Source organism: Nyctereutes procyonoides, unplaced genomic scaffold (genome assembly GCF_905146905.1).
Source record: "Nyctereutes procyonoides isolate TBG_1078 unplaced genomic scaffold, NYPRO_anot_genome, whole genome shotgun sequence".
NCBI lineage: Eukaryota > Metazoa > Chordata > Mammalia > Carnivora > Canidae > Nyctereutes > Nyctereutes procyonoides.
Genome location: NW_026575020.1, coordinates 46,990,332 through 47,018,171, shown reverse-complemented (window position 1 = coordinate 47,018,171; position 27,840 = coordinate 46,990,332). Strand labels below are relative to the sequence as shown.

At 45.7% G+C, this 27,840-nt stretch overlaps 1 protein-coding gene, 1 non-coding gene and 1 pseudogene across 3 annotated transcripts; 1 reads left to right on the top strand and 2 right to left on the bottom strand.

The window, feature by feature from the left end:
• Positions 1 to 1,025: 1,025 nt before the first annotated feature.
• CUNH17orf58 (chromosome unknown C17orf58 homolog) lies at positions 1,026 to 5,799 on the bottom strand. Of its 2 annotated transcripts, XM_055325617.1 has the most exons (4): positions 5,688 to 5,799; positions 3,023 to 3,580; positions 2,636 to 2,827; positions 1,026 to 1,980 (listed from the first exon to the last, which is right to left on the bottom strand). In XM_055325617.1, exons 1-4 carry the CDS (start codon positions 5,761 to 5,763, stop codon positions 1,790 to 1,792), a joined length of 1,017 nt encoding a protein of 338 aa, XP_055181592.1. In that variant the 5' UTR covers positions 5,764 to 5,799; the 3' UTR covers positions 1,026 to 1,789. The 2 variants fall into 2 exon arrangements, with proteins under 2 accessions (XP_055181592.1, XP_055181585.1); XM_055325610.1 differs by lacking the exons at positions 3,023 to 3,580; positions 5,688 to 5,799 and adding an exon at positions 2,914 to 3,014.
• Positions 5,800 to 18,515: 12,716 nt separating this feature from the next.
• On the top strand, positions 18,516 to 26,845 carry LOC129501215 (putative elongation factor 1-alpha-like 3; annotated as a pseudogene).
• Positions 26,562 to 26,634, bottom strand: TRNAR-CCG (transfer RNA arginine (anticodon CCG)). Its single transcript has one exon. It is a non-coding gene; the product is annotated as a tRNA-Arg (tRNA).
• Positions 26,846 to 27,840: the final 995 nt, after the last annotated feature.

Below are 27,840 nucleotides of genomic sequence, written 5' to 3'. Positions count from 1 at the left end.
GTAAAAATGATTTCGCCCCCTCCTTTTTCAACCAAAGCTATTTATATAACTCTTAATGTTTTAACTTGCGACCATCCAACCAATAATTTATCTATTTGGCCATTTTGCAGTTTTCCTCACCGTGTTATTCAAGATCACCACTTAGTCTTTTCACATTTAAAGATTTGGCTTTGGTTTTTGTGACTGGTGCTACGTATGTCTTAGTTCATGTTTATCCTAAAGAAAGCTAAGCCAGAAGCTCTTCAATCTCTGCTTATCTCCTGCCAGATAGTTCACATTATAAATAATGCAGTCGATTCATCCTGAGAAACAATTGTAGCATGACTTTTATTAAGTGTGGGCAAGACTCATTTTTGGAAAATTCTCTAAAACTCCTTCAGTAATCCTTTACCACAGAATAATCAGAATCTCTCAAATGTTAAAAAAAAAAATGTCTTTTTTTTTTTTTTTTTTATGTTTTTGCCCCATTTGGGACAAATAAGGTGACAGTTTCTCCCATCACACTTGGATGTTCTGTCTTAGGCTACTGCTTCCTTGTGGATGCTCTATGGTCCTGTCCTAAACATCCCTTAGGTATACAGTGCTTCTGTGTGGCCATTAAAGACTAATGTTCTAAAGAACACATCTTGAGCTCCCTGAGCACATCTCTGAGACCAGAATAGGCTGGGTTTTTTTCTTCTTTGGTGCAGTTCCTGTTTATCTTTCCATAGGCAGTGATCTCCAATCATGGATTATCCGTGTCTCTATTCACGTGTTTCAGCTTAACTGATCTACAGCTTAAGTCTTCTGGGAAAAAAAAAAAAAAAAAACCTGTTAATGTCTTTGGGGACTCAAGTATAAAATCAATATTAAATTCAGCTAGTGATTAAACCTTTTCCAAACCAACTGGAAAATGTTTAAAATTCACATACTTGCAAGCTGTTATTGCATATTGGTTCCAGAGTTTTTGGAGTATGTTTGAGGAAGGCTTTTTCCCAAACCTTTAGAGCTCAGTGAGGCTAAAAAAACCAGGTGCATCCAAGATCTGATTTCAAGGCAAGATTTACTACTTTACAAACACAAACACGATACTTGGTCTTAATAGAAAAATGACATCAGATACACCCAGAATATGTTTAGCATTGGGATAGTTGCCAGTCTGGCACAAAACATACGTTTTTAGGAGCAGGGAGGCATGAAAATAAACCATTTATCACATTTTGGTACATCAGGAACACTTGTTTGAATATTTTGCTTGAATTAAGCCCATTAGTACTCTAAGTGTAAAACTTTAATACTTGTCTTGAGTTCTGACCCTAGTGTTTGATCTAAATGACATTTCAATACATGTCTTTTGACTAGTGCACTGTCTGTACAGAACTTAAAATGTGATGGTTTTAGTATGAAACTTGGGTTTGATACGTGATAGAACCTATTCAAAGTTGTATATTTAAAATCAAGGAAATGTTTTTTGTGAACTATTTCTACTGAAGAGTGTATTTAAATTAAAATAATTACAAATAAACAACACGAAGCAGTGATGTGTTAACTGGACAGGTCAGTTATCTGAGCCGCGTGAATAACTGCCACGAGAGCTGAACAGCTTTGCCAGGGAGCTCTGAAGCGTACCATCGAAGAGGCATCTCGTAAATAAGTGGCAACTTGAAGATTAGAGTTGGAATGACACAATCAGTTCCAGAAGGAGCTATGGGCCCTACTCCACAGGAAGACCCCATCACGTGGAGACAGGCCCTTCCCCATCTCGTTGCTGAATGCCAAGTCTCTCCCAAAAGCCCAAGGATAGGACGTTTCAGATGCACTGGGTGTGAACTGCATCTTGCACTTGCCCGTCCCTTTTTCGATTAAATCTCTTCACATAGCTGCTGCTGCTCCTGAGCAGTCCATCTCCGGGTCGGAGCCGTCCTCTCAGGACCTGGAGCAGAGCCGTAGGGAGCTGGCGTCTCTTATGGTAGATGTGGCCCATCACGATATACCTGCTGCCTGGGGAGGGGGAAAAAAACGTAACCAGAAAGTACATTCATAGTGTCTTGTAAATGCCAAGAAGCAGTAAGAGATTGCGAAGCCGTCAAGGAGTGCGTAAGCTTGCAACTACTGCGGCACATGTTGAAACTCAGACTTTTCACCCTCCAACAAGCGGTGGAAACAGTCTAGTGACCTTTAGAAGACAACCACATAATCAGCCTGTGTAAGCAGCCAGCGTTACAAAACAAAGGTCCTAATCACGAGGTATCGGGAGGATTTTCCAGAGCACACCTCTAGAAAGATGTGGGAGTGGGTTCCCCCCCGCCGCCCTCCAAAAAATGCCCGCCCTAAACTTTTTTTCTAAAAGCCTGTTCTGTGGCTCTCTGGCTACGCTGCTTCGTCGCTCCATACGTCAACACGTATCTGAGGGCCTGCTTTGTGCCAGCCCATGCTGTTCCCCACCTTTCACCAGAGGCGCGGGGAGGCTGATGGCGCGTAAATCAGAGTGACAGAAATAATACCTGTCGTCTAAATTCTATTCATTTTTCGAATACTCCATCCCTCCCCCCGCAAAAAAAAAAAAAAAAAAAAAAAAACCACCGGGGCCGTGGCATCCGAGTTACAAGCGGTGGCGTAAAGTCCGTATATTAAGCGGTGGGGTCAGTGTCAATACCAGGTTTAAATTCTGGACACGGCTTATTGCAGCTGGAGTCGTCCAGGGCCAATATGTGGACTCGGAAGAAAAACCCGTCCGGAGTGATGTACAGGCGGCTCATCTTGTACAGGCCGTCGCGGTCCACCAGCAGGGTCACCAGCCGGATCCCGGTGCCGAGCACGTCCACGTCATGGACGATCCCGTTCACTGCTGCTCTTCAAAAAAAACAAAGAGTTTGGAGAAACGCACAGCGCTCGCGTCCCCTCTCTCCCCACTTGAGGCTGCACCTCACGGACCCGAGCGCACGGGCGAGGGGGCTGCAGGGTGCAGCGGGCGGGTCCCTCCGGGGCGCGCCCTCGGGGAGGCTCGGGCAGGCTCGGGCAGGCTCGCCGGGGCGGGGCTCACCGAACTCGCTCGCGCAGTAGGACTCGCGCTCGTCCAGGTCCACCCTGCAGGCGCGCGCGCAGGGCTGGGCGCCGGGCTCCGCGTCCCTCTGCGGCGGGCCGAGGCGCGGCGGCGGCGGCGGGGGCGCGGGCGCGGGCGCGGGCGCGGGCTCCGGGGGCGGCGCGGCGGCGCGCGGCCGGTTGGGGTGGGCGGGGCCGGCGGGGGCCTCGGCGGCGCGCGCGGGCGGCCGCACGGCCGGGAAGCGCAGGGCCCGGGCGCGGGCTCGCCGCGGGGCGTCCTCCAGCGCGGGCGCGCGGCGCGGCGAGGCGCGGTTCTCCGCCTGCGCGAGGCGCGGGCTCGGCGGGCCGGCGGGCGCGCGCGCGGCCTCCCGGAAGCCGGCCCGGTTCTCGGCGGGCGGCGGGGGCTTCCGGCGTCGCGGGTCCGGCCAAGCGCGGGGAGCGGCCTCGGCCGCGCGTGGCCGCCGCGGGGCCTCGGGGACCGGCTGCGCTCGGGGCCCCGGCGTCGCCTCCGCGCTCGGGCCGCCGCCGGGGTCGGGCTTCCTGCCGTGGGGCGGCGAGGCTGTAGGGGAAAAAGAGGAGAGGCCGGGGAGGCCGTCAGGAGGGCGCCCCCGTGGAGAGGGCAGGGGCGGAGCGGGGGTCGGAGGGGCCGGTGGGGGCGCGCGGGAGGGCAGACGCGCCGGGGGGCGATGCAAACTCAGCAGGCACCTGCGAGAGGAGCAGGCGTGGGGGGGGGGCTGGAGGTGCAGGTTAGGGAGCGCGAGGGCAGGTCCCCTAGGCCCCGGGGCGAGACCGACGGGAGGGTCTTGCCCCCGGAGAACCAGGCCAACCAGGAAAAATGTTCTCCCCGCATGGGAACGTTTCATTTCCTTAAGGAACCTTCTCAAACCTATAGCTTTTAAAAATTGCAACAACCTATTTGTTCTAGGACTAAACACAACTGTCAACTGTGGTTTAAATAACAACCCCCCCTTTTTTTCTGCCGTTTCTTTAATATATGTATAAACATCCGCCTTTTTGCTATGTACAGTTTGTTGAGAAAGTACCAAGAGCAAACCCCAGGGGGAAAGGTCTCATATTACAGGTTCTCCTAATTGTTTAAGCGCCCCTGACAACAGAACTATTTGGTTTTCCCATCCGTGTTTACACTGTCATCTTGGTCTCTGAGTGGATTTTTATCCGGCTTCTTGGACACCACTTACGAGTAAACCACAGCTAAGAAAGATCTTTAAAGCATGGCTGGGAGGCCGAGGCCCCTTGGTTGAGCATAAAAGCACACACACAGCCCACTTGCATTCCCCCTTTCCCTGGTGGAGAAAAATCTCTTAAATGATATGGCGTGAAAACAAATTTTTTAAAAAAAAAAATTATGAATGACCCCCCCCCCCCCAGCTCTGCAGACAGGTTAGTGAGCAAACTTCAGCCAGCTTGGAAGCTGGGCAACTTTCCATGCCCAGTTACACAATATCACCTCCCCGTTTGCCTGGGTCCCAGTGCCCTCCAAAGCGGCACAAGAATCTGTCTTTATTTTTCTTTTTCTGTTGTCTCAAGGGCTCGTTTTCCGCATTTCTCTCCTCTTGCCTCGACGAGCCTGGTGTGCCCCCTTCGCAGCTCTCGCAACACTGCATTAAAAGTGCCTTATCTTGCCCAATCGACAATCTCCTTTAAAAATCAGCCTTCACCCAGCCCTAATAGCCGGTTATGGTTCATGTTTTTGCAGAGAGGTTGATTCTGACTCATTATGTCCAACGTCGTCCCATACACAGCTGAATAAAGTCCTGGTGGTTATCCAATTCCTGACTGTCGACTGTTGACCTCACAACTGCTTCCCCATTGATATCACCATCTGTTGTCATGGGAAAGATTGTCTGATATTTGGGTTAAATGCCACTGAAGTCATTCAATTTCCATGTGGAAAAATAACCCAAAGTCAATTGCCCTGCGAGGTGCGGAAGCCGTTTTTCCCAGAGATAAGTGAGTCGAACAGAACATCCAAATAAAAGCAAAACAAGAACGTCTCCCCGCTGAGAATCCCTTATTTCATTTCCCCCCAGTAACTTCTTTTCAGCTCATGCATGGAATTGTGTGCGTTAGAGACGCAGGTATCCTCCTCCGCCCACGCCAGCGCCACCCACCCCCACCCCCGCCCCGGGGCCGGTGTCCGCCTGGGGCTCCCCGTGGCCCTCAGCCGCGCGGGGCGCCCCCAGCGCCTCGGATCGCCCGCGGGACCCGGGCCCGGGGCGCAGGGCGCACCCCGCGCTCCCCGGGGCGCCCGCCGCCCGCCGCGTCCTGCGAGCCCGGCCCGCGCGGCGCCCGAAAGGCACGGCCGCGACCCCTTGTGACACTTTCCCTCCTCCGTGATGGAGCAACTACTTAACATGCAAAGTTTTCTCCAGCCTGCCCGGCTCGCTCGAGATCATTTCGGCAGCTGAACTGGCTTCTTTCCGAAAAGGCTGCCAGGACACACAACATCTTGGGGACACGGTTTGCTCCTTTCGAACACGAACACGGACCCGGAGTCCCCTCTCCTGCAAACTCCGACCCCCTCCTCGTCCCGCCCTTCAGCGCGCCCTCTCCCCGGTCCTCCCCCCCCCCCCCGGCCCCCAGCACCACCACCACGACCCCCACCCCTGCTCCTCCGCGGGGACTCCGCATTTCACCGATCTTACCTTTTCTGTCCGCCACTGGGGCTTCGGGAGATGATCCAACGATCAAACAGAGGAGCCAGAAAGCTCTAGCTGTCATTTTCGTAGACACGGTTCCCAGGCTCTAAAACTGAGCCTGGGCTTTTGCTCTTTCTCTCCCCCCACCCCTTCTCCACACCCCCACCCCCGTTCATGCTAATGAGGGGCAGCCTTTGGGGAAACGGGAATCACTCACTGAGCAGACCATTGGAACAAAACCGAGCTGCAGGGATTTCTCCCACTTCCTCAGGGGGACAGGCACATGGCCTCTCAAAGTTGTCCCTGGAGCGTCGGTGGGCAGTGACAGCATCAGATCCCCAAACCTGAACCCCCATGTGGGTTTCCGGACCCGGGGAGGGGGAGGGGAGGGGAGGGTGGGGCGAGTGGCAGAAGAAGGGTGTTGAGGGGCTGAGGGACAGGGTGGGGGCCAAGGAGTGATAGGAAGTGTTTTCCAGATTAAGTCAACAACAAACAGGCAGATTAGTGCTCAAGACGACTTGGGCTTGTGGAAGGGATTCAAGATGACAGGAAAAATCCGCCGGGGAGTGTGTCAGGGGTTCTGAGAGAAGCCAAGCCTAGGTTTGGGTAAACTATTTTACTGTATGTGCCATTTTTATGTTCTAGAACCAGAAGGAAAACAGCCTTGAGCAAATAGGCTCTCTCTTCTCCCTCCCTTCCTTCTTTCCTTCCTTCCTTCCTTCCTTCCTTCCTTCCTTCCTTCCTTCCTTCCTTCCTTCCTTTCTTTTTCTTTCTTTCTTTTTCTTTTTTTCTCTTTCTTTCTTTTGCTTTCCTCTCTCCCAATTGAAATTAGTATCTCCTTCACTAGATTCATCAAGCCCATGCTGAGTGCCTTTTACCCAGCCAGGTGCTAGGAGATAAAAATGAGAAAAACACCTTCCAAGCTCTCTAGTGATGGCTTCTCTCCTACAGAAAGGTAGATCTTTTTTTTTTTTTTCTCTTTCTCTCTTTCTTTCTAAGAAAACTCATTCACTGCTTAGGTCTGAATTCCGTATATGAGTCCTGAGCTAAGGGCCCTCTTCCTCAGATTGAACAGAAATAGCATTCACCAAGGGGGGGGGGGCAAGCTCACCACAGTAAACCCACAGCCTTACTAATGTGTATCTCATTTCAACAGCTTCAAATCCGAAGGGAAGGGGAAATGCACTGAGGTGAAGGCATTTTATCTGAAGCATATGAGCCAACAGTGAGATGCAGCTGCTAAAAGAAATAACAAACTTTTTGCTGCACCAATATCTTATGTCTCAAAAATAATAATGCTAGTGGACTGACTAGATTCGGCGGGGGTGGGGTGGGGGAATCATGTTTTAAAGAAAGACACTGGGAAACTAGGAGAACAATAGGGGAATAAGAAGGCTTGGTTCCATCAGCAAGTTCCTTCACAGGAACTGAGGCTATGCAGCCTAGGCACCTAAAAACATTTGTATTATTTTGTCAAAGAACCAGTAGGTAGAAGTTATAAGGTGACATATTCAATTTCCAATTTAAGAAAAGATATTCTCTAAGATGAAAAAAAAAAAGAAAAGATATTCTAACAACCAAGATCTCCAAGAAAGCAGACTGCTTTGAAGGGTTATGACAGTGGAGCCATAGGGGGTACCCAAAGAGAATGCCATTCAAGGATACTGCAGAAGGGGAGCACCTGGCTGACTCACTCAGAGGAGCACGCAACTTTTGACCTCCGGGTGCGAGTTTGAGCCCCATCTTGAGTGTAGAGATTACTAAAAATAAATAAACTTAAAGAAAAAAAAAAGGTACTGTAGAACTGCTTCCCGAATTAGATGTGCTGTGATCTGAGGGATACATGGAAGTATATATGTTCATCTAGAGAGGAGCTGGCTGGCTGGCCACAGGCTGACAATATGTTGGAAGGGGTCGCTATCTTCTTATCTTCTGTAGTCTGACCCTCAACTTCCCTTAGCTTGAAACTCAATGCATCAGCTTTGTGGGACTGACTCAAAGTAAACAAACTTATAAGAGGAAGATGTATAAACCAGAACATCATTTATTAATTTTTAATGGAGAGGATATAGTGACGATGATTCACCAATCTAATTATTAACCAGAAGTTTGCTTGTTGAGTACCAGATTGAATTGCAGCTCGTGGTGGGTTCATCTTCCTCATTCCGGTTTTAGAGGACTGACTTCTCTCTTTCCTCCAAAAGAGTAAATCTCTCCAGTCGCTGCAAGGCCTGTGTGCACCAGACTCAGTGTCTCCAGCCTCTGGAGGCTTGTGTTCTTGAGGCCCAGGTCACAGATGTCCTCAGATCCCCTTCTTTCACATGCTCTTTCTTTAAGTCAAGTGGAATAAAATTAATTAGGCTTAAGCTTTCTCCTTTACAACCACATCTCAGACATACCTGCTTGCTTGAGATTATATTCAAGTCACCCAGATCCAATTTGGGGTGTTCCCGAAACTCTTCTGTTGCAGGAATGTTGTGAATGCCCTGAAGCCCACACCCTGAAATGTAGAGGCAGAGAGCCGGCTGGATGGCTCCCACGGGGCTCTTAGAGGCTTCCGGGGTGGCACCAGCCTGGAGGGACTTGCCAGAGTCCAGGGTTGCGTCTTGGGCTGCATGTGGTTCGGAAACTACTCTAGGGGAGTGTGGAAGGCGGAGAGAGCTCAAAGAGACTGCTCCATGTAAGCCAGAATGCCACTTAACTAATTTACAACGAGAAGGTGACTCAGGCAGACGTGCATGCTCATGTCAGCCTGGCTAGCATTGTCTTTCTATAAACAAGTCACATGGGAAGTCAAATTATCATCAGGGTGCTTGGTAATATAAACCAGAGCAAGGGGGAGCTTGTCATAGGATTGGAATGTTTAACGGTATTGGTTTTTTGTAGCCTAATGTGTCTGTCTTCATAATAAGTATATACACTTGTCAGGTGGAAAAATCTAAGAGCCTAAGTGCCTTTCTCTCCCCTGCCAATTTCTGGTATTTTTAGTGTATCTTTCCGCTTAGCAAATATTTATTGAGTGTCTACTATGTGTTGTATAATAAAGAATTTGTGCCAGGTTCCTGGCATGGGGCTTCTAAAACCCTTGGAATTTCCCTGGTGATAGAAGTGTCGTAGTTATTTGTGAGCTTCCTGGATCCCACCTGAGTTTGTGCTAATGAGGTGACTCTTGGAGGGCTCCCCTATAGCTTCAGGATGGGAGCTGGTCACCAGGAAGACCAACCATAGGATTAGAGGGTCAGAACCTGGAGCCTGCCTGACCTCCTGGGAGGGGAGAGAGGCTGCAGATTGGGTTCAGTTGGATGGCCAAGGATTTAATCCATCGGCCTATGTAATGAAACCCCATAGAAAACTCAGTGGAGGGGCACCTCGGTGGCTCAGGCAGTTGAGTGGCTGCCTTTGGCTCAGGTCATGATCCCCGGGCTCCGAGGATCGAGCCCCCCTCAACCAAGTTGGGCTCTTGCTCAGTGGGGAGCCTGCTTCTCCTGCTCCCTCTGCCTGCCCCTCCCCTGTGGCAGAGGGTTTGTGCGTGCCCCCCCTCTCAAAAAAGTGGGTAAAATCTCTAAAAAGAAAACTCAGAGGAGCTTCCTGGTTGGTGCTGTGCTAGGAGAGTGGTGCTCCCTAATCTGTGGAAAGAGAACCGAAGCTATGCATTTGGGGCCCTTCCAGATCTCACCCTATGTGTCTATTTGTGTAGCTGGTCCTGATTTGTATCCTGTAGAATAAAATCGCAGTCAGAAGTATAGTGCTTTCCTGAGTTCTGCGAGCTGTAACAGAAAATTATCACACCTGAGGGGGATCGTGAGAAGCCCCAGATCCAGCCAGTTGGTCCGAAATAGGAGCAGTGTTGTTGGGGACCATGCCCTTTATTTTCTGTTCTTAAAAGAATATTTTATTTATTTGACAGAGAGATAGAGCCAGAGAGCACAAGCAGGGAGAACAGGAGGCAGAGGGAGAAGCAGGATCCCCCCACTGAGCAGGGAGCCCAACATAGGGCTCGATCCCAGGACCCTGGGATCATGACCTGAGCCAAAGATGCTCAACCACTGAGCCACCCAGGTGCCTGTGGACCACGCCCTTTAAACAGTGGGGTCTGCACTAACTCTGGGTGGTCGGTGCAGCCAGCATTGAATTATAGTCCACTCCTCAGTATCAAAATACTATGTTCCAGGCACTGTTGTAGAAAACCAGAAATATCAGTCATAATCATTCTTCAAAAAGAGTACAAAAAAAAAAGTACAATATTTGCTTTGGATTCCATCAGGTAAATTATGGTCACGTTCTAGTTCTTTGATTTCAGACCAGGGTCTTCCCCCAAATTCTTCAGACTTTCAAGGACAACCCCTAGCTTTATTCCCACAGGTGTCCAGAAAGATCCTGGGATATTCAGACCTAAATCCTCCCCTCACCTGGCTCACAGACCACTGTGGAAAATAACCTATTCCACTTGAGCGTCAAGTGCCATACTGAAAAGCTGTACCTGTTAGAGAGAAAAGAATGGTTAACAGAATGTGGAGGCCGAGTAAAAGTGGCTGGAGATGCCACGTAAACTCTGGTTTGAAAAATGACTGGGGTGAAAAAAAGAAAAGAAAAATGACTGGGGTTTACCGCACCCCCCTCCCTGGCCCAGGAGCATGGGGATGCACCAGGGGACGACCCTCAATGGGAGAAGGTGCTGGAGACCTCAATACCCCGTGGACAAACTCTCCCACGGACACTGGTGGGAGAGGCTGGGAGTAGCTGGGTTTTTTTTTTTAACTTTGTTGTATTTTCCTATCCCTCTACATTATTAAAAAAGAAAATTTGGAAAATAAAAACCGAGTAGCCAAAAGAACTGCAAAATGTAGGCCTTGCTTCACTACCACTACACCCCACAATCCTTGCAACATCTCCAGGTGTTTCTTTCCAGCCTCCTTCTTGGATATCACCCTTTTTTTTTTTTAAGAGTTTATTTATTTATTTGTTTGAGAGTGAGAGAGCACAAACAGGGGGAAAGGAAGAGGGAGAGAAAGAAGCAGCTTCCCCGCTGAGCGGGGAGGGACTCTGGACTCCATCCCAGGACCCTGGGATCATGACCTGAGCCAAAGGCAGACGCCTAACCCACTAAGCCACCCAGGCACCCCTTGGATATCACTCTTACACAGGTGTGGGCAGAGTGTCTACACTATTTTGGATTCTGTGTTGTTCTCATGACACCATGACAGAAATGCTTCCCTGTTTTGTGGGTACAATTTAGAATCCATCTTTTATCCAATTAAAATTGTTCAGTATACTATTACAAACTCTTTTTTTTTAAGTTGGATTTATTTATTTATTTTTAAAGATTTCATTTATTTATTCATGAGAGACACAGAGAGAGAGACAGAGGCAGAGACACAGGCAGAGGGCGAAGCAGGCTCCATGAGGGGAGCCTGATGTGGGACTCGATTCTGGAACCCCAGGATCATGCACTGGGTCGAAGGCAGAAGCTCAACTGCTGAGTCACCCGGGTGTCCCCATAAACTCTTTATAAACGTGAAATCTCATACCTACATAATATGTTCTCATTTGGACCAACCATAATTTGTGAATATTTCAGGCTGTTTACAATTTTTACTACTGTAAAACTTTCTGTGTCCCCATCATTAGAGAAATGGATATCTTGTGACATACTGGAATACGATAGAGCAGGGTTGCGGTTTTTGTTGTTTTTAAATGTTTTATTTTTAAGTAATCTCTGCACCCACCACGGGGCTTGAATTTGCAATCCAGAGAGATCAACTGAGACCAACTGAGCCAGCCAGACGCCCCTAGAGCAGGGTTTCTTAACTTCAGCATGATTAACATTTAGGCCAAGATAATTCTTTACTCTGCACTGCAGGATTTTGACCAGTCTCCCTGGCCTGATCCCCTGGATACCAGTAGTGCCCCCCACCTCCAGTTATGACAATCTAAACTGTCTCCAGACAATGCCAAATGGCTCCTGGGGACAACATTGTGAACCACATTTGTTGCTATAAACCAATGAAAACAGGGCGCCTGAGTGGCTCCGTGGGTTAAGCGGCTGCCTTCAGCTCAGGTCATGATCCCAGGGTCCTGGAATCAAGCCCCACATCTGGCTCCCTCCTTGGTAAGGAGCCTGCTTCTCCCTCACCCTCTACTGTTGCCCCTGCTTATACTCTCTCTCTGTCAAATAAATAAATTAAATCTTAAAAAAAAAAACAATGAAAATAAATGAGCCACAATCACAAAAGCAAAATATAGATCAATCTCGTAAATAAACATAATCTCAAGTAAAAGCAGTCTGACACAAAGCACTATATACTATGTAATTTCATTTCTGTAAGGTTCATAAATAGACAAAACTAATACAAGTTTCAAAAAGTCAGGGTATTCTTGGGAGCAGGTGCTGGAAAGACAACGACAGGGATGGGGTGGTTGTTTCTGAGGTGTTGATCTATTGATGGACCTAATAATTTTTGATATTACATAAGACATGTTACTAGTTTATATAGTCAAATCTGTTAGCTGTCTTTTTGTGATATCCTTCATCCCTTCATAAAAGCCTTTAAAATATATATAAGTAATACATATTCTTTGCAGAATATATAATACAAAAGAAAAAATCAATGACAATCTTATTTCCTAGAAATAACTACTATTGGTATTTTGATTTATCGATTTCCAGACTTTCTTCTACACATATATGTGCATGTAAATGTTATATAATTTCTTCACATAAAAGTGGAATCATGGTATGTAGATACTTTATAGCATGATTTTTAAAATGTTAATAAGGGGCACCTGGGTGGCTCAGTCAGTTAAGCCAATTCAGGTCATGATCCCAGGGTTTTCCCTGCTCAGTAGGGAGCCTGCTGCTCCCTCTCCTTTTGCCTGTTGCTCCCCCTGCTTGTGTGCTCTCTCTCACTCTCTCTTTCTCTGTCAAATAAATAAATAAATAGAGGGTTTCTGGAATGCCTGGCTGGCTCAGTCAAAGTATACCATGCTTAATATCTGGGTTGTGTTCGAGCCCCGCACTGGGCATCAAGATTACTTGAAAAATAAAATCTTTTAAAAATAAAGAAAAAGATTTCTCTTTGTTTTAATTTGTATTTGTTTGTTTTTTTGTTTGCTGGTAATATTGTAGATTTTCTCACGGATTTATTGGCCATTTAGATTTCTTCTTTGGCTAAGCACCTGTTCTTTGTCTAATTATTAGAATGTTCATTTTCTTTTATGATTTTGAGAGCTATTTCTAGCCGAAGAATTTTAACTCTTTGTCCACTATATATATTGAGAATATTTCCTCACAAAATTTTGTTGATTTTTTAACCTGTTAGTGATTTATTGGTAATCAAATTTTTAAATTTTGTACAGAAAAATCTATCAGTCTGTTGTTTAACAATGTCCCTGGTGTCTTTTGTGTCATGCTTAGACATTCTCCAACTCAAAATTACACATATATCAGCCTTTGTTTTTCTAGTGCTTGTAGTTAAATTTTGATTCCATCTGGAATTTATTTGGATATGTAGTATGAGGTAAGAATCTAATTTTATTTTTTTCTAAAATAACTAGAAAGTTGTCTAACCCAATTGATAAATAAATCCATCCTTTTCTAAATTTGAGATGTCACCTTTAACATAGAGAATATTAACTTCTAATAAATTTAGGTCTATTTCTAGGTTTTCTGTTACTCCCTCTGTCTACTCCCATGCTTATATGCCCATATTGGGACATTGTTATAATTATAGTGATATTATAACATATTTTTTAAGATTTAATTTATTTATTCATGAGAGACACACAGAAAGAAGCAGAGACATAGGCAGAGGGAAAAGCAGGCTCCATGTGGAGACCCTGATGTGGCCCTTGATCCCAGGACCCTGGGATCATGACCTGAGCCAAAGGCAGACACTCAACCACTGAGCCACCCAGGTGCCCCCTATAACACATTTTTCTTTTCAAAAATTGTCTAACACAGTGTTTTGTTTTCCCAAGTGTACTCTGCTAAATTTTAAAAATTCTGTTGGACTTTTTGAATTTGCATTAAGCGGATAGATTCATTTGTAAAGGAATTGACAGTTGTCCAATATTGTCTTTCTGCCCATGAAAATGGCATATCTCTATATTTCTTTGAGTCTTCTTTCCCCCATTATCATTTTCATTATCTAAGCTCTAAACACTTCTTTATGTTAAATTTATTTCCTGGATATTTTGTATTTTTGATGTAATGTGGAAAAGATCTTTTTGTCTTTTATATATTTTCTGCTTTTGGTAGATGTAAAGAAAAGCTACTAATTTGTATATCTGTACATTTTGTATACCCCAATTTGCATAGATCCAAAGATATTCCAAACTATTTTCTTTCTTGCTTTCTTTCTTTCTTTCTTTCTTTCTTTCTTTCTTTCTTTCTTTCTTTTTTTTTTGTTTTTATTTATTCACTTATTTTAAGTAATCTCTACACCCACCATGGTGCTTGAACTCATGACCCTAAGAATAAGAGCCACATGCTCTTCCAACTGAGCCCGCCAGGCAACCCCCAGACTATTTTCAATTGATTTCCTTGGGTTTTCCCAATGGAAACCATGTAATCTAAAAAATATTTTGCCTCCTCTTCTCAAATCTTTAACTTTTTTATTGCATTGATGAGAACCTTCCAAACTTTGTTGAATAATCACAGTCATCATGTTTGTTTTGTTGATATTTCCTCATGTATAGAGAGTACCTCAAATATTTAACTTTCTTTTTTAAAGATTTTATTTATTTATTTGAGAGAGAGAGCACAAGAGCGAGGGGAGGGAGAAGCTGGGCTTAATCCCAGAGTGCTAGGATCACAACCTGAGCTGAAAGCTGTTGCTCAACCGACTGAGCCACCCAGGCAGGCCAAATGTTTCACTTTTAAGAGGCTAAACACTCGATTTTGCTTCAAGTGCATTGAGCTGTTTTTATCTGTGCACCTACACCATTTTCACCTTAAAAATCTTTCAGATACTCCTATTCTTTTGTGTCTTCCTTAATACTGGTCTTCTTTGTAAGATCTACACCCAAGGTGGGGCTGGAACTCAACATTAAGATCAAGAGTCATATGCTTTGCCACTGAGCCAGCCAGGCAGGCACCCCTTAATCATGATATTCTGATTATGTCTTCTATATATTTTATCTTCTCCATCATCATTTTACTTTTTTAAAAGATTTTATTTATTTATTCATGAGACACACACACACACACACACACACAGAGGCAGAGACACAGACAGAAATAGAAGCAGACTCCATGCACAGAGCCCAATGTGAGACTCGATTCTGGGACTCCAAGATCACGCCCTTGGCCCAAGGCAGGCGCTCAACCACTGAGCCACCCAGGCATCCCATACTTTTTCTTTTTTAAGATTTTATTTATTTCAGAGAAAGAAAGCACAAGCAGGGGGAGGGGCAGAGGGAGAAGGAGGAGAAGGAGAAGCAGTCTCTCCACTGAGTATGGGAGGCTGACGTGGGGCTCGATCCCAGGACTCTGGGATCATGACCTGAACAAAAGCAGATGTTTAATAACTAGCCACCCAGATGCCCCTTCATCATCATTTCAATCTCTCTTTCCTTTTTTAAAAAACAAAATTTTTTTTAGTTTATTAGTTTTTTTTCTAAAGTAATCTCTATACCCAACCTGGGGCTGAAACCTATAACCCTAAGATCAAGAGTCACACACTCCTCTGACTGACCCAGTCAAGTGTCCTTTTTTCCTTTTCATTCTAGGAGGCTTTCTTGACTCTGCACATCATGTCACTGATTTCATGTTCAGTACTATGTACTCTGCTCTTGGCTCCTTCCAACAGGATTTTAAAGCTAAGGAATTCTTATTAGTTAGCTTTTTTGGTTCATCCTATTGTTCTTTCATCTCAGTCTACTCTTTTTTTATAATTTCCTGATTATAAGGATCATGGCTTCTTGTATTTTTCTGAGAATGTCTACCTGTTTCGTGAAATTGTCTTCACGAGTCTTTGTCATCATTATTTGAGGTGTCCTCTTCCTCAGCCTTTTTTTTAGATTTCTAAAAATTTATTTATTTGAAAGAGAGAGAGTAAGAGAGAGAGCATGAACTGGGTGAGGGGCAGAGGGAGGAGAGACTCCCAGCTGAGCAAGGAGCCTGATGTGGGGCTCAATCCCAGGACCTTGATATCATGACCTGAGCTAAAGGCAGGTGTTTAACAAATTGAGCCACTCAGATGCCCTTAAACATTTAATTTTTATTTATTTATTTATTTATTTATTTATTTATTTATTTATTATTTTTTCAAAATATTTTATTTATTTATTCCTGAGATAGAGAGAGAGAGAGAGAGGCAGAGACACAGGTAGAGGGAGAAGCAGGCTCCATGCAGGGAGCCCGACGTGGGACTTGATCCCAGGTCTCCAGGCTCAGGCCCTGGGCTGAAGGCGGCACTAAACCGCTGAGCCACCAGGGCTGCCCCAACATTTAATTTTTAAATAATTATAAATATAGTCGGTGTCCACAATGGCTGGCCCCTAATGATCCCCACTTCCTAGTATTCACACCCTGTGTGGTCCCCTCTCACATTGTAGCAGGACTGGTCTGAGTCACCCATAGCATGTGGAAGAAGTGATAATACGCACTTTCAAGATTAGGTTACAAAAAGTCTGAACTCTTATCTCAAGTATGCATTCTCTCTTTCTTCTAGATCATTTACTCTGGGGAAAGCCAGCTGCTAAGTTGGGAGGACACTCAGGCAAGCTATGAGAGGCTCATGTGACAAGGAACTGATAGCCAGTTCCAATATTGGCTTCACCAATAGCCAGTAAGAAACTGCAGCCTGCCAAGAGCCAAAGAAGTGAGCTTGAAAGCAGACCCTTCCCACTTGAGTCTTCAAATGAGACTGCAGCTCCAACCCCAATTTGACTGAAACTTTTAAGAGACCCAAGCAGAATCACGCAGCTAAACCGCTGCCAGATTTCTGGGCCACAAAAAGTGTGATTAATAATGCTTATTATGGGGACACCTGGGTGGCTCAGCGGTTGGGCATCTGCCTTTGGCTCAGGGCGTGATCCCGGAGTCCTGGGATCGAGTCCCATCAGGCTCCCTGCATGGAGCCTCTTCTCTCTCTGCCTATGTCTCTGCCTCTCTCTCTGTGTCTTTCATGAATAAATAAATAAAATCTTTTTTTTTTTAAACGTAAAGCTCATTATGTTAAGCTGCTAAATTTAGGGGTAATTTGTTTTGCAGCAATGGACAACTACTACCCAGTTGAAGCCCCTTATGCCCTCCCAGGTACAATTTCCTTTCCTTCCTAGAAATAATCATTATGCTGAACTTGGAGTTTCTACCATTCTCTTGAATGTTTTCTCCTATTATGACTATAGCAACTATTATTGTCAAAAAAAAAGCTTATGAATTAATTTGGAAGGTTTTAAAAAATTCTAATTCCAAGTTTTGGAACATCCGATATAAACATGTACTTGTAATTCAATAAATAATCTTTTATTTTTTTAAAGATTTATTTATTCATAAGAGACACAGATAGAGGCAGAGCCATAGGCAGAGGGAGAAGCAGGCTCCCTCTGGGGAGCCTGATGCAGGATTTGATCCCAGGACCCCAGGATCATGACTTAAGCCAAAGGCAAACGCTCAACCACTGAGCCACCCAGGTACCCCAATAAATAATCTTTTAAATTAATAATAATAAAATTGGGAAATTTTTCCATTCTTAATTTGGGGACTTCCTTGTCTAATGTTACAATGAAATGAAAAAGAATATCTGTTGTTAATAATAATGATGATTATAATAATAGCTGGCACCTGTTGAGCACTGGTCTAAGCATTACATCTTTACATCAACCTAGGAGCTCTTACTTTTATTACCCTAGTTTTACAGATGAATAACTAAGGCATGTAAAGGCTAAGCAGCTTGCTCAAGGTTATACAGCTAGTAATCAAGTGATACCAAAATCATTAGCTACTACTGGTGCTCTTTATATAAGGCAGAAAGAAAAAAGAAGGAAAAAGAGCAAATGAACATAAAGCATAGTGTCTGAAGTCTCCTCTACAAGTGGCCATAATAGTTGCCTTCTTCTATTACTTATTCATGTACCCCTTACCCACAATTGAGCAGAGCCCTATGTCTGGTAGGGGGACCCAAAACTTTTTTCTTTTTTAAGTAACTGGGTTTTTTTTAAGATGTTATTTAGTTATTTGAGAGTGTGAGAGAGAGCACCAGCCACGGAAGGGGCAAAGGAGAGTGAGGAGAAGGCTCTCCACTGAGCAGGGAGCCTGATATGGGACTTGATCCCAGGGCCCTGGGATCATGACCTGAGCTGAAGGCAGACACTTAACCAACTGAGCCACCCAGGCACCCTGGGGGACCCAAAACTTTCTTCCTGTAGGACCTGAGTTCTTGGCAGTCTTGTCTTTTTCAGGTTGCTGTACTTTCCATTACCAAGGTTTTTGGGAGAAGGGCATATTAAGATTTGCCCCTGCTAAATCCTTGGGTTCTAGACATTGTCTAGCAGAGATGGCTTAAACACGAGACATTTATTTTTCATGGTTCTGCAGTTCTGAGGCTGAATGTCTGAGATCAGGGTGCCAGAATTGGTTGGGGTTCTGATGAAAGCTTTCTTCCTGGCTTGCAGAACCCTCCTCCTGTATCCGTGAGACAGAGAGAGAGAGAGGAAGAGAGAGACTCCACCCTCATGACCCCATCTAAATCTAATTGCTTCCCAAAGGCCCCCCCCCTCCTAATACCATAACATTGTGGGTCAGGACATCACTATATAGATTTTGGGGTGACAGAAACATTCATCCTATAACAGTGACTCTTTTGTTTTCAGCAGCAGGAGGAATCCCAAATGGCCAAGGGGCAGTCTCAGCTTTCAAATGAATGGACCCATAATGCTGTTTCCCGGTCTAGACATTTCTCCCTTGGGCACAAGGGCTTTGGACCCACTGAGTCCCAGATCACTAGCAAGGAGAGCAAAAAATTCTTCCAGTGAGTTTTTAGGGGTCATAGTGGGAGGGACCACTCCCGTCTCTCCTTGGTTTCTGGACCAGTGACTCCTGGCAATGTCTACGTCCAGAAACGTTGGTGCTAGTGGAAGCCCTGCAGGCGAGGAAGGCAACTCCATACCCAGAACACGGATCTGTCCCTGTGAGGTCAAGGCGCTGTCCACACACCCCAGTCTTGTCATTGTGAACAAGGGATTATTGTTTTGCCTCTTGAGTTTGGACCCTTCCCTTGGAGACGCGCCCTCTGCTGGTCCTTCCAGTATCTGCGGCCCTGAGCATCCTGGATCCCCTGCCGGTTGGTTTCTAGGCGTTCGGTAGCCCTTCCTCTTTCCTTTTGAAGAGTTTCAGACGTCTCCTCCTAGTGTCATTGATGATGTTGTTTGTGGTTCTGCTTCTCATTCCTCTTGTTGCTTGTTGCTTCCAAGAGGAGTAGAGAAAAATGTCAACTTTACTGTAGGTTTAATCCTGAAATTGGCAAATTGCAAAGTATGATAATTCTGAATGTTAATATTTTTGGATTGCATGTTAATATTAATTCTGGCACTTATTCTGACATTCTTAAATGAATTTTGAGAATTTGGACTGATATAATACTAATAAACATCTGTATTTAGTCAAACCTTTGAAAATCAAAATTCCAAAGGGATCCAGTGTAAAAAAGAGGCACAGCTAACCAACACTGTTAGAAATAAGGGTATTGGGGCGCCTGAGTGGCTCAGTTGGTTGAGCATCTGCCTTCAGGTCGGGTTGTGGTCCCTGGGTCCCTGGGTTCCTGGGGCCCTGGGCCCTGGGATTGAGCCCCGCCTCAAGTTCCCTGCTTGGTGTGGAGCCTACTTCTCCCTTTTCCACTCCCCTTCTTGTGCACTCTCTCTTTCTGTCAAATTAATTAATTAATTAATTCCTTAAAAAATAAAAAAAGGAAGAAGGGTACTGATCACCCAGGTGGAGGTAGTGATTGGAAGGGAACGAGGGTCAGAGGAGGGGACTTCTGCAGTGAGTAAGATCCCCTTTCTTGATCTGTGTGATGGTTATACAAGTCTCTTCAGTTTGTGAACATAATTGGACTGTATGCTTATGATACCTGATTTTTCTGTATGTATGTTACATGTTGGTAATAATTATTTTTTTAAGATTTTATTTATTTATTCATGAGAGACAGAGAGAGAGAGAGAGAGGCAGAAACACAGGCAGAGGGAGAAGCAGGTTCCGTGCAGGGAGCCTGATGTGGGACTCGATCCCGGGACCCCAGGATCACGCCCTGGGCCAAAGGCAGGCACTAAACTCCTGAGCCACCCAGGGATCCCAATAATAATTATTTTTTAATCCCAAAGTAGAATAGCCTACAATTAAAAATCAATCAGGGGTGCCTGGCTGACTCAGTTGGTGGACCATATGGCTCTTGATCTTGGGGTTGTGGGTTTAAGCCCCACACTGGGTGTAGAAATTACTTTTAAAAAATCATGATCGAAAAAAAAATCATGATCGTGGAAAAAGCCTGATATTTATATAGCTCAATTAAAAGGAAAGGGAGAATTTTATGCAAAAAGTTCAAATATTTGAATTTTGTCATATCCTTCCATTTATGAAGGATGCTATACTTTTTAAAAATTTAATTCAATTTGCCAACATATAGTATAACACCCAGGGCTCATCTCATCATATGCCCTCCTTAATGCCCATCACCCAGCTTCCCCTTCCCCCACCCGCCTCCCTAGGATGCTATCTTTGATCATAGGTATAATATATCTTCCCTGTGGGGAAAATGATTTTCTCCAAATAACTAGGTCCATGGTAATACAATGCTAGTGGGAACAAATACCCCAGCTTATACACTGTACTACGAATTCCAGCGTAGGGGGTTCTTGCCATTGTCTCCTCATATGTCAGCCTGGCTCCTGTGGTGAGACTAGGGCTCCAGAATCAGGCACTTGACTCAGTGAGGGCAGCTTTACACCCAGCTTACCGTGAGCATCCCTAGATGATGTATATTTGTGGTGGTTTTTGTTGTTGTTGTTTGTTTTAAGTAGGTTCCCAGCGTAGAATGCAGGGCTTGAACTCAGGACCATGCGATCAAGACCTGAGCTGAGATCAGTTGGACACTTAACCAACTGAGCCACGTGGGCACCCCCTAAGTGTCCATTTGGTGGTACCCTTTGACCTACTCCTCAGTGTGTCCCTGAGGCTGCTTGGGCGACAAAGGAAAAATGACAGAAACAGGGACAGTTGACAAGGCCCTGAAATGTTTTTCTTGAGGCTCATCAATAATATATTCAGACCATCTCTATTTGTCAGGCCTCTAAGGGAGTTCTTAGATTTGGGCAATATTGACATTTGGGGCCAGATTATTTTTTGTATAATGTCAAGGACACACATTTTATGTACTGAAATGTGAGAGTCTGTGATCCTTAAAAATTCACAATCTAGGTTTTGTTTTGGGGTTTTTTTTTGCAACAGGTCTGCTGCCAGGAAATGGGGGTCCTGGAATCCACCGCTAAATCTAGGCCACAATGAGAAAGGAAAAGACATCACCATCACCATCATTGGACATGGAGATTTGGGCAGGTGTACTACTACCGGCTATCTGATCTTCAAATGCAGTGGGATACACAAAAGAACCACTGAAAAAATTTGAGACAAAGGCTGCTGAGATGGGAATGGAGTCCTTCAGTTGTGCCTGGGTTGTCGATAAACTGGAAGCTGATGTGAGTGTGGTATCGCCTTTGAGGTATCTGCCTGTGGAAATTTGAGAACAGCAGGCATTACCATCGCTAATGCCCCAGGACACAGAGACTTTATTAAAAGACCACCACAGCCTATTATCTCGTGGGCTGACTCTGCTGCCCTGATTGCTGCTGCTGGGGTTGGTGAATTTGAACCAGGTATTTCCAAGAATGAGCAGTCCCATGCACATGCTCTTCTGGATTACACATGGGGTGCAAAAGAACTAATTGCTGGTGTTAAAAACCGAATTCTCTTGGAGCCTCCCTACAGCCAGAAGTATGAGGAAAATATTAAGGAAATCTGCACCTACATTAAGAAAATTGGTTCTAACCCTAACACAGTGGCATTTGTGCCAAGTTCTAGTTGGAATAGTGACAGCCTGCTGGAGCCAAGTGCTAGCATGCTTTGGTTCAAGGGATGGAAAGCCACCCGTAAATAAGGCAATGCCTGTGGAACCATGCTGCTTGAAGCTCCAGATTGCATCCTGTCATCAACTTGTCCAAATGACAAGCCCTCAGGACATCTACAAAATTGGTGGTATTGGTACTGTCCCTGTGGGCTGTATGGATATTGGTGTTTTCAGACCTGGCATGTTCCTCCTTTGCTCCAGTCAATGCTACAAGTGATGTGAGTATAAGTGAAATGAAACAGTTGAGATGTACCTTGAAGGTTTGGGTGGATCTCTTTCTGGGGACAACGTGGGCTTCAAAGTCAAGAAAGTGTCTGTCAGGAGCGCCTGGGTGGCACAGTCAGTTGAGCATCCAATTTTTGTTTTTTTTTTTAATTTTTTTTTATTTTTTTTTTGAGCATCCAATTTTTGATTTCAGCTCACGTCATGATCTCAAGGTCATGAGATCAAGCCCGGTGTTAGTCTCTGCGCTGAGCATGGAGCTTGCTTCTGATTCTCTCTCTCCCTCTCCTCTGCCCTACCCCTCCACCCCGCTCACCTGCTTGCATTCTCTCCATCTCTTTCTAAAAAAAAAAAAGAAGGTATCTGTTAAAGATGTTCATCGTGGCAATGTGGCTGGTGACAGCAAAAATGACCCACCCATGGAAGCAGCTGGTTTCATGGCTCAGGTGATTCTCCTGAACCATCCAGGCCTAATTAGTGCTGGGTAGTCATATGGCTCACATTGTTCACATGCTTGTAGACTGAAGGAGGTTGTCTTTCCTGGGAAAACTGGAAGGTGGCCCCAAATTCTTGAAATCTGGTGATCCTGCCATCACTGATACAGTCCCTGGCAAGGCCATGTGTATTAAGAACTCTGACCAGGGGGCCCTGGGTAGCTCAGTGGTTGAGCATCTGCCTTTGGCACAGGTCGTGATCCCACGGTCCTGAGATTGAGTCCCACATCGGGCTTCCCGTGGGTCCCTGCTTCTCCCTCTGCCTATGTCTCTGCCTCTTTCTCTCTCTGTGTCTCTCATGAATAAATAAATGAAATCTTTAAAAAAAAAAAAAAAGAACTTCTCTGACTATACTTGCCCAGGCCGTTTTGCTGTTCATAACATAAGACAAGTGGTTGCTGTGTCATCAAAGCAGTAGACAGGAAGGCTGGACCTGGGAAGGTCACAAGTCTGCCTAGAGGCCCAGAAGGCTAAATGGATATTATCCCCAACACCTACCACCCTAGTCTTAATCAGTGGCAAGAAAATGGTCTCAGAACTCAATGTCTCAATTGCCCATTTCAGTTTAAAATTAAAAGACTAGTTAATAATAACTAGTTAATGATAGTTAAGCATCATAAAACCTTCCGAAGGAAAGGACAATTTGTGTGTGTGTATTAGTTTTAAGTTATTAGTTTTTAAAATCTGTATTTTTTTTTTACCAATGCAGGGCTCAATATTGTGACCCTGAGATCATGATCTGAGCTGAAATCAAGAGTCAAATGCTTCACCCGCTGAGCCACTCGGGCAGCAAGAAAGTCAGTAATTCTTTTTTTTTTAATTTTTTAAAATTTTTATTTATTTATGATAGTCACAGAGAGAGAAAGAGAGAGAGGCAGAGACACAGGCAGAGGAAGAAGCAGGCTCCATGCACCGGGAGCCAGACGTGGGATTCGATCCCGGGTCTCCAGGATCGCGCCCTGGGCCAAAGGCAGGCGCCAAACCGCTGCACCACCCAGGGATCCCAAAAGTCAGTAATTCTTAATGGAAATATCTTGACCAAAAATCTGCCACAAAATTTTGAGACTCATTTAAATGGTTCAATGAGAAAAAAAAATTCCTGGTCTACATCCCCTGAAATCAACAGTAGTAGTAGACCAATGAATATGGATTATTTAGAACAAAATGTACCAAATTCGTGCTGAGGAAAGGTGTTTGTGTGTCAATGGCTAGCTAGCATGCATGCCTCTTTTTACTTTTAAGGAATTACCTCTTCACCTCAAGGGAAGAATTGGTGGGAGGGTAATTGCTCTTTGGCCCCATGGATTAACAGGAGAAAGGTCCCTGATCCAAGCTCGGCAATTCTGAGCATTTCGTTGAAAACTTGATTCCAGAGCAAGTGGCCCGAGGATGAAGAGAACTGTCAGAAGCACTTACTGCAGCTCTAGCTGGGTGACGAGTGCCAATGATGACAGCAGTGGCGGCCTCCCAACCAGGCATTTCTGGCTATGAGAGTCGCTGTGCTTTCAGCTTCTTGATTTTGGGGTGGGGTGGGGTGGGCGGGCATTGGTTGTCCTTGATTTCTTGCCGGTTCCTGAGCCTGATTGCCCGGCTATTTAATGAGTGCTCCCCTTCCCCCATGTCTTTCCAACGAATTATTATTTGCTTTGCTTAGGTTGAGCTGGTTTGTTTCCATTGTTGGCACCTAGAGAGAACTAGCAAAGGAGATTGAAAAGAAGTTGTTTGGAGAACTGAGGAAATGGGCTTTTCTGGAAGCCTGGGAAAAGAGTGTTTCAAGAAGGAAGGCTTGGTGGGGCACCTGGCCGTCTCAGTCAGTAGAGCATGCCAAGGCCGTGAGTTCAAGCCCCACATTATGCAAATAGCTTACACCTCATATTTTCAAAAAGGTTGAAGTGGGGCACCTGGGTAGTTGAGTCAGTTAAGCATCTGCCTTTGCCTCAGATCATGATCCTGGGATATGTCCTGGGATTGAGTCACAGCTGGGCTCTCTGCTTGGTGGGGGAGTCTGCTTCTCCCTCTGCCTCTACCCCTTCCCCCTGCTTGTGTTCTCTTATGCTCTCTCTCTCAAATAAATTACAAAATTTTTAAAAAATAAAAAAAATAGGGATCCCTGGGTGGCGCAGCAGTTTAGTGCCTACCTTTGGTCCAGGGCGCGATCCTGGAGACCCTGGATCGAATCCCACGTCGGGCTCCCGGTGCATGGAGCCTGCTTCTCCCTCTGCCTATGTCTCTGCCTCTCTCTCTCTCTCTGTGACTATCATAAATAAATAAAAAGTGTCTGGTAGAATTCTTTAAAAAAAAATAAAAAACAAAAAAATAAAAGGAAGGACTGGTCAGGAACTTCAATCTTCAGAGTAATGTTAAGCAAGATAAGGACTGGAAAGGTGTGTCTTAAATTTGCCATTCGAGATGTACCTGGGTGGCTCAGTCACGTTAACCCTATGACTTCAGTGGGGACATGATTCTGGGGTCATAGGATCAGGTCCAGTGGGGAGTTTGCTTCTCTTCTCACTCTCCCTATGTCCCTCCCTCTGCTTGTCCTGTCTCTCAAATGAATAAATAAAATCTATTAAAAAAAATACAAGGCAGCCCGGTGGCTCAGCAGTTTAGCATGGCTTTCAGCCCAGGGCCTGATCCTGGAGACCTGGGATCGAGTCCCACGTCGGGCTCCCTGCATGGAGCCTGCTTCTCCCTCTGCCTGTGTCTCTGCCTCTCTCCCTCTCTGTTTATCATTAATAAATTAAATATTTAAAAAAATACAGCACTACATTCCTAATCTTAAAAAAGTGGGTAAGGATATCAGTCCTGTTTCTCCACTGGTTCTTTGGTTTTTAATAAAATTTTAATTTGGGGAGCACCTGGCTGGCACAGTCGGTTAAGCACTCAACTCTTGGTTTCAGCTCAAGTCATGATCCCAGGGTCATGAAATGGAGCCCCTAATCGGGCTCCACGCTGGGCAGCGAGTCTGCTTGAGATTCTCTCTCCCTCTCTCTCTGCCCCTCCTGCTTGTACTCCCGTGCTTTCTCTCTCTCTCTCCCTCTCTCTCTCTCTCAAATAAATAAATAAATAAATACGTCTTTTTAAATTAAAAAAATAAAGTTTTAATTTTGGAATAATGTCAGATTTACAGAGAAGTTGCAAAGACAGAACAGAGGGTTCCTATAACCTGTCAGCCAGTTTGCACTGATGTTAACGTCACCATGCACATTTGACGTAAGGAAGAACTGCGTGTTGGCGTATCTAAGTAAGCTCCAGACTGTTTCTCCCCACTAACGTCCTTTTTCTGTTTGAGGTTCAAATCCAGGGTAGCAGATTGCATTTTGTATTTAGTTGTTTCTAAAGAGTAGAAGTAACCCGCTGATACTCCTCTTGTACGAGTGTTGCAAGAAGAGCTTAAACTTTTCAAGACGGCCAACTGAACTGGTCTGAAAAGCTGAAAGTCTGTATTTCTTTTATTACACGAATTTGCAAATGAAACATACACCGACACATACCCCCAAACCACACATCCATCCATTCTAACTACAGTCGGTTGTTCATAATGCTTGAGAACAGAAACCACAAAATGCGTTTACCATCAGCATGTCCGTTGCAACCGCACGGTGGCTTCCCTATAAACTGTCCTTAGTGCTGCAAGGGAATCTGTTCCGAGGCAGCGCGTCGGGAGGGCTCCACACCCCTGACGGTGGGGCGGGGGGGCTCTGCACGTGTGGCTGCCCACCGTGAAGCTATGCTAGAGAAGGTGGACCGAAGGAGGGGGGATGCCATCTGTCTAGTCGGCAGGTCGTGCTCCCTAAGGATTTTTTTCTTTAAAAAAAAAAAAAAAAAAAAAAAACAACTCAATGCAAGTGCCCGCGTTCTGTGCCAAGTCTCAGCCTTCAGCTGCAAAGTCTCAGCGGCAGGGTCTCTAACGCGCGGACGCGCAGTGCCTAATCTGTAGGTACAGCTGCTCTCTAGATCGCTGTCAGAGACGCGAAAGGATCACAGATCAAAATCTACTTCCCCGCCGTCAGCCCCCACCTCCACCAAAACTAATGTCCGTGCGACCCAGATGGGACTCGAACCCACAATCCCCAGCTCCGGAGGCTGATGCCTTATCCATTAGGCCACTGGGTCACCACAGGATCCGGGTTCTCACACGGTCTCCTTACGCGATGCCATCATCGCGCCCCGCCCCGCGCTCCGCGGCCCCGCGCCGGGCGCCGCTCCCAGCAGCGGCAGCGCGCGCCTGCGCCCCCTGCGCCCTCCTCCCGCCCCCGTGCGCCTGCGCGTAGCCCTCCCGGCTCCCTGGGCCCGGCGGCTGCGTGGCCGGCACGCGGGCGGCTGAGAGCGGCTGTCCGCAGGCGGGGCTCCTCGGAAGGTTCTGCGGCCTGGCTGCGCGTCACGCGCGCTGGGGGAAACTTAGACGAAGTTCCAGTGCCCGTCCTCCCTCCGTGCTAACTGTGTGTAGCTGGATGAGCCCGCGCGTCTGCATTTTACAAAGTTCCTGGGCCCGCGCCGGTGCCGCCTCCCGCGGAGCTGGCGCCCGGCCCGCACCTGCACGCCCGGCCGCACCTGCACGCCCGGCCCGCACCTGCACGCCCAGCAACCTTCCCGTCCCGTCCGGCCCCTCCTTTCCTCTCTTGCCCGCGGTCAGCCTGTAGCTGTGTCATAAACTGGGATGTCCTGGGGACTCTTGGGGGATTCCAGCAGGAACAGCCTTTTTAAAAGTTTAAAAAAAAATTTTTTTTTTTTTTACAAATATGCATTTCTCCCTCGATTAAATTCATTTTTCTCCCCTTTCTCTGCTTTCCTTCCGAATTAAAGGAGAAATGGATATAACAAGGTCCATTAATATAATATGGATTTGCTTATTTATTTATTATTATTATTATTTTTTTTATCCTATCCTAGGTCTTGGATAAGATTCAGAGACTTTTTGGTGCCACGCGCAGTATGTCTATGCTTGTTGCACGTGAAGATGCCGCTTTCGTGGTTTTTAAAAATAGATAATTTCGTTTTTCTCCTTAGACACCTAATTAATGCCTGTTCATTGTAGAATTGTATGAAGTATGGGTGAACCAAACAATGAAAATGGAAATTGACCAAAATTCTACCATGTGGAGCTTACCACGATTAACACCTCGGTGTGTATCTTTGAAATCTTACGTGTCTGTGTGTCATATGTCACTGTTTTATTCCCTGTGGACCCTGAGTCATTAAGGAAATGCTTTTGATGAAAACTAGGACATTATTAGTAAAAGATAATTCACTTATTCATGGTACAAAAAGAGACAACCACTTCTAGTGCATACCAAAATACAATGGTTGTCTTTTTTTTTT

Bases quoted from the DNA above. Each gene is read 5' to 3' on its own strand.
- CUNH17orf58 (XM_055325617.1), bottom strand. From the start codon at position 5,763: ATGACAGCTAGAGCTTTCTGGCTCCTCTGTTTGATCGTTGGATCATCT. The intron at 2,828-3,022 runs GTGAGCCCCGCC...TTTGAAGAGCAG, and splicing joins CTACTGCGCGAGCGAGTTCG to CAGTGAACGGGATCGTCCAT. The intron at 1,981-2,635 runs GTATTGACACTG...CCCCCTCCCCAG, and splicing joins GTGTCCAGAATTTAAACCTG to GCAGCAGGTATATCGTGATG.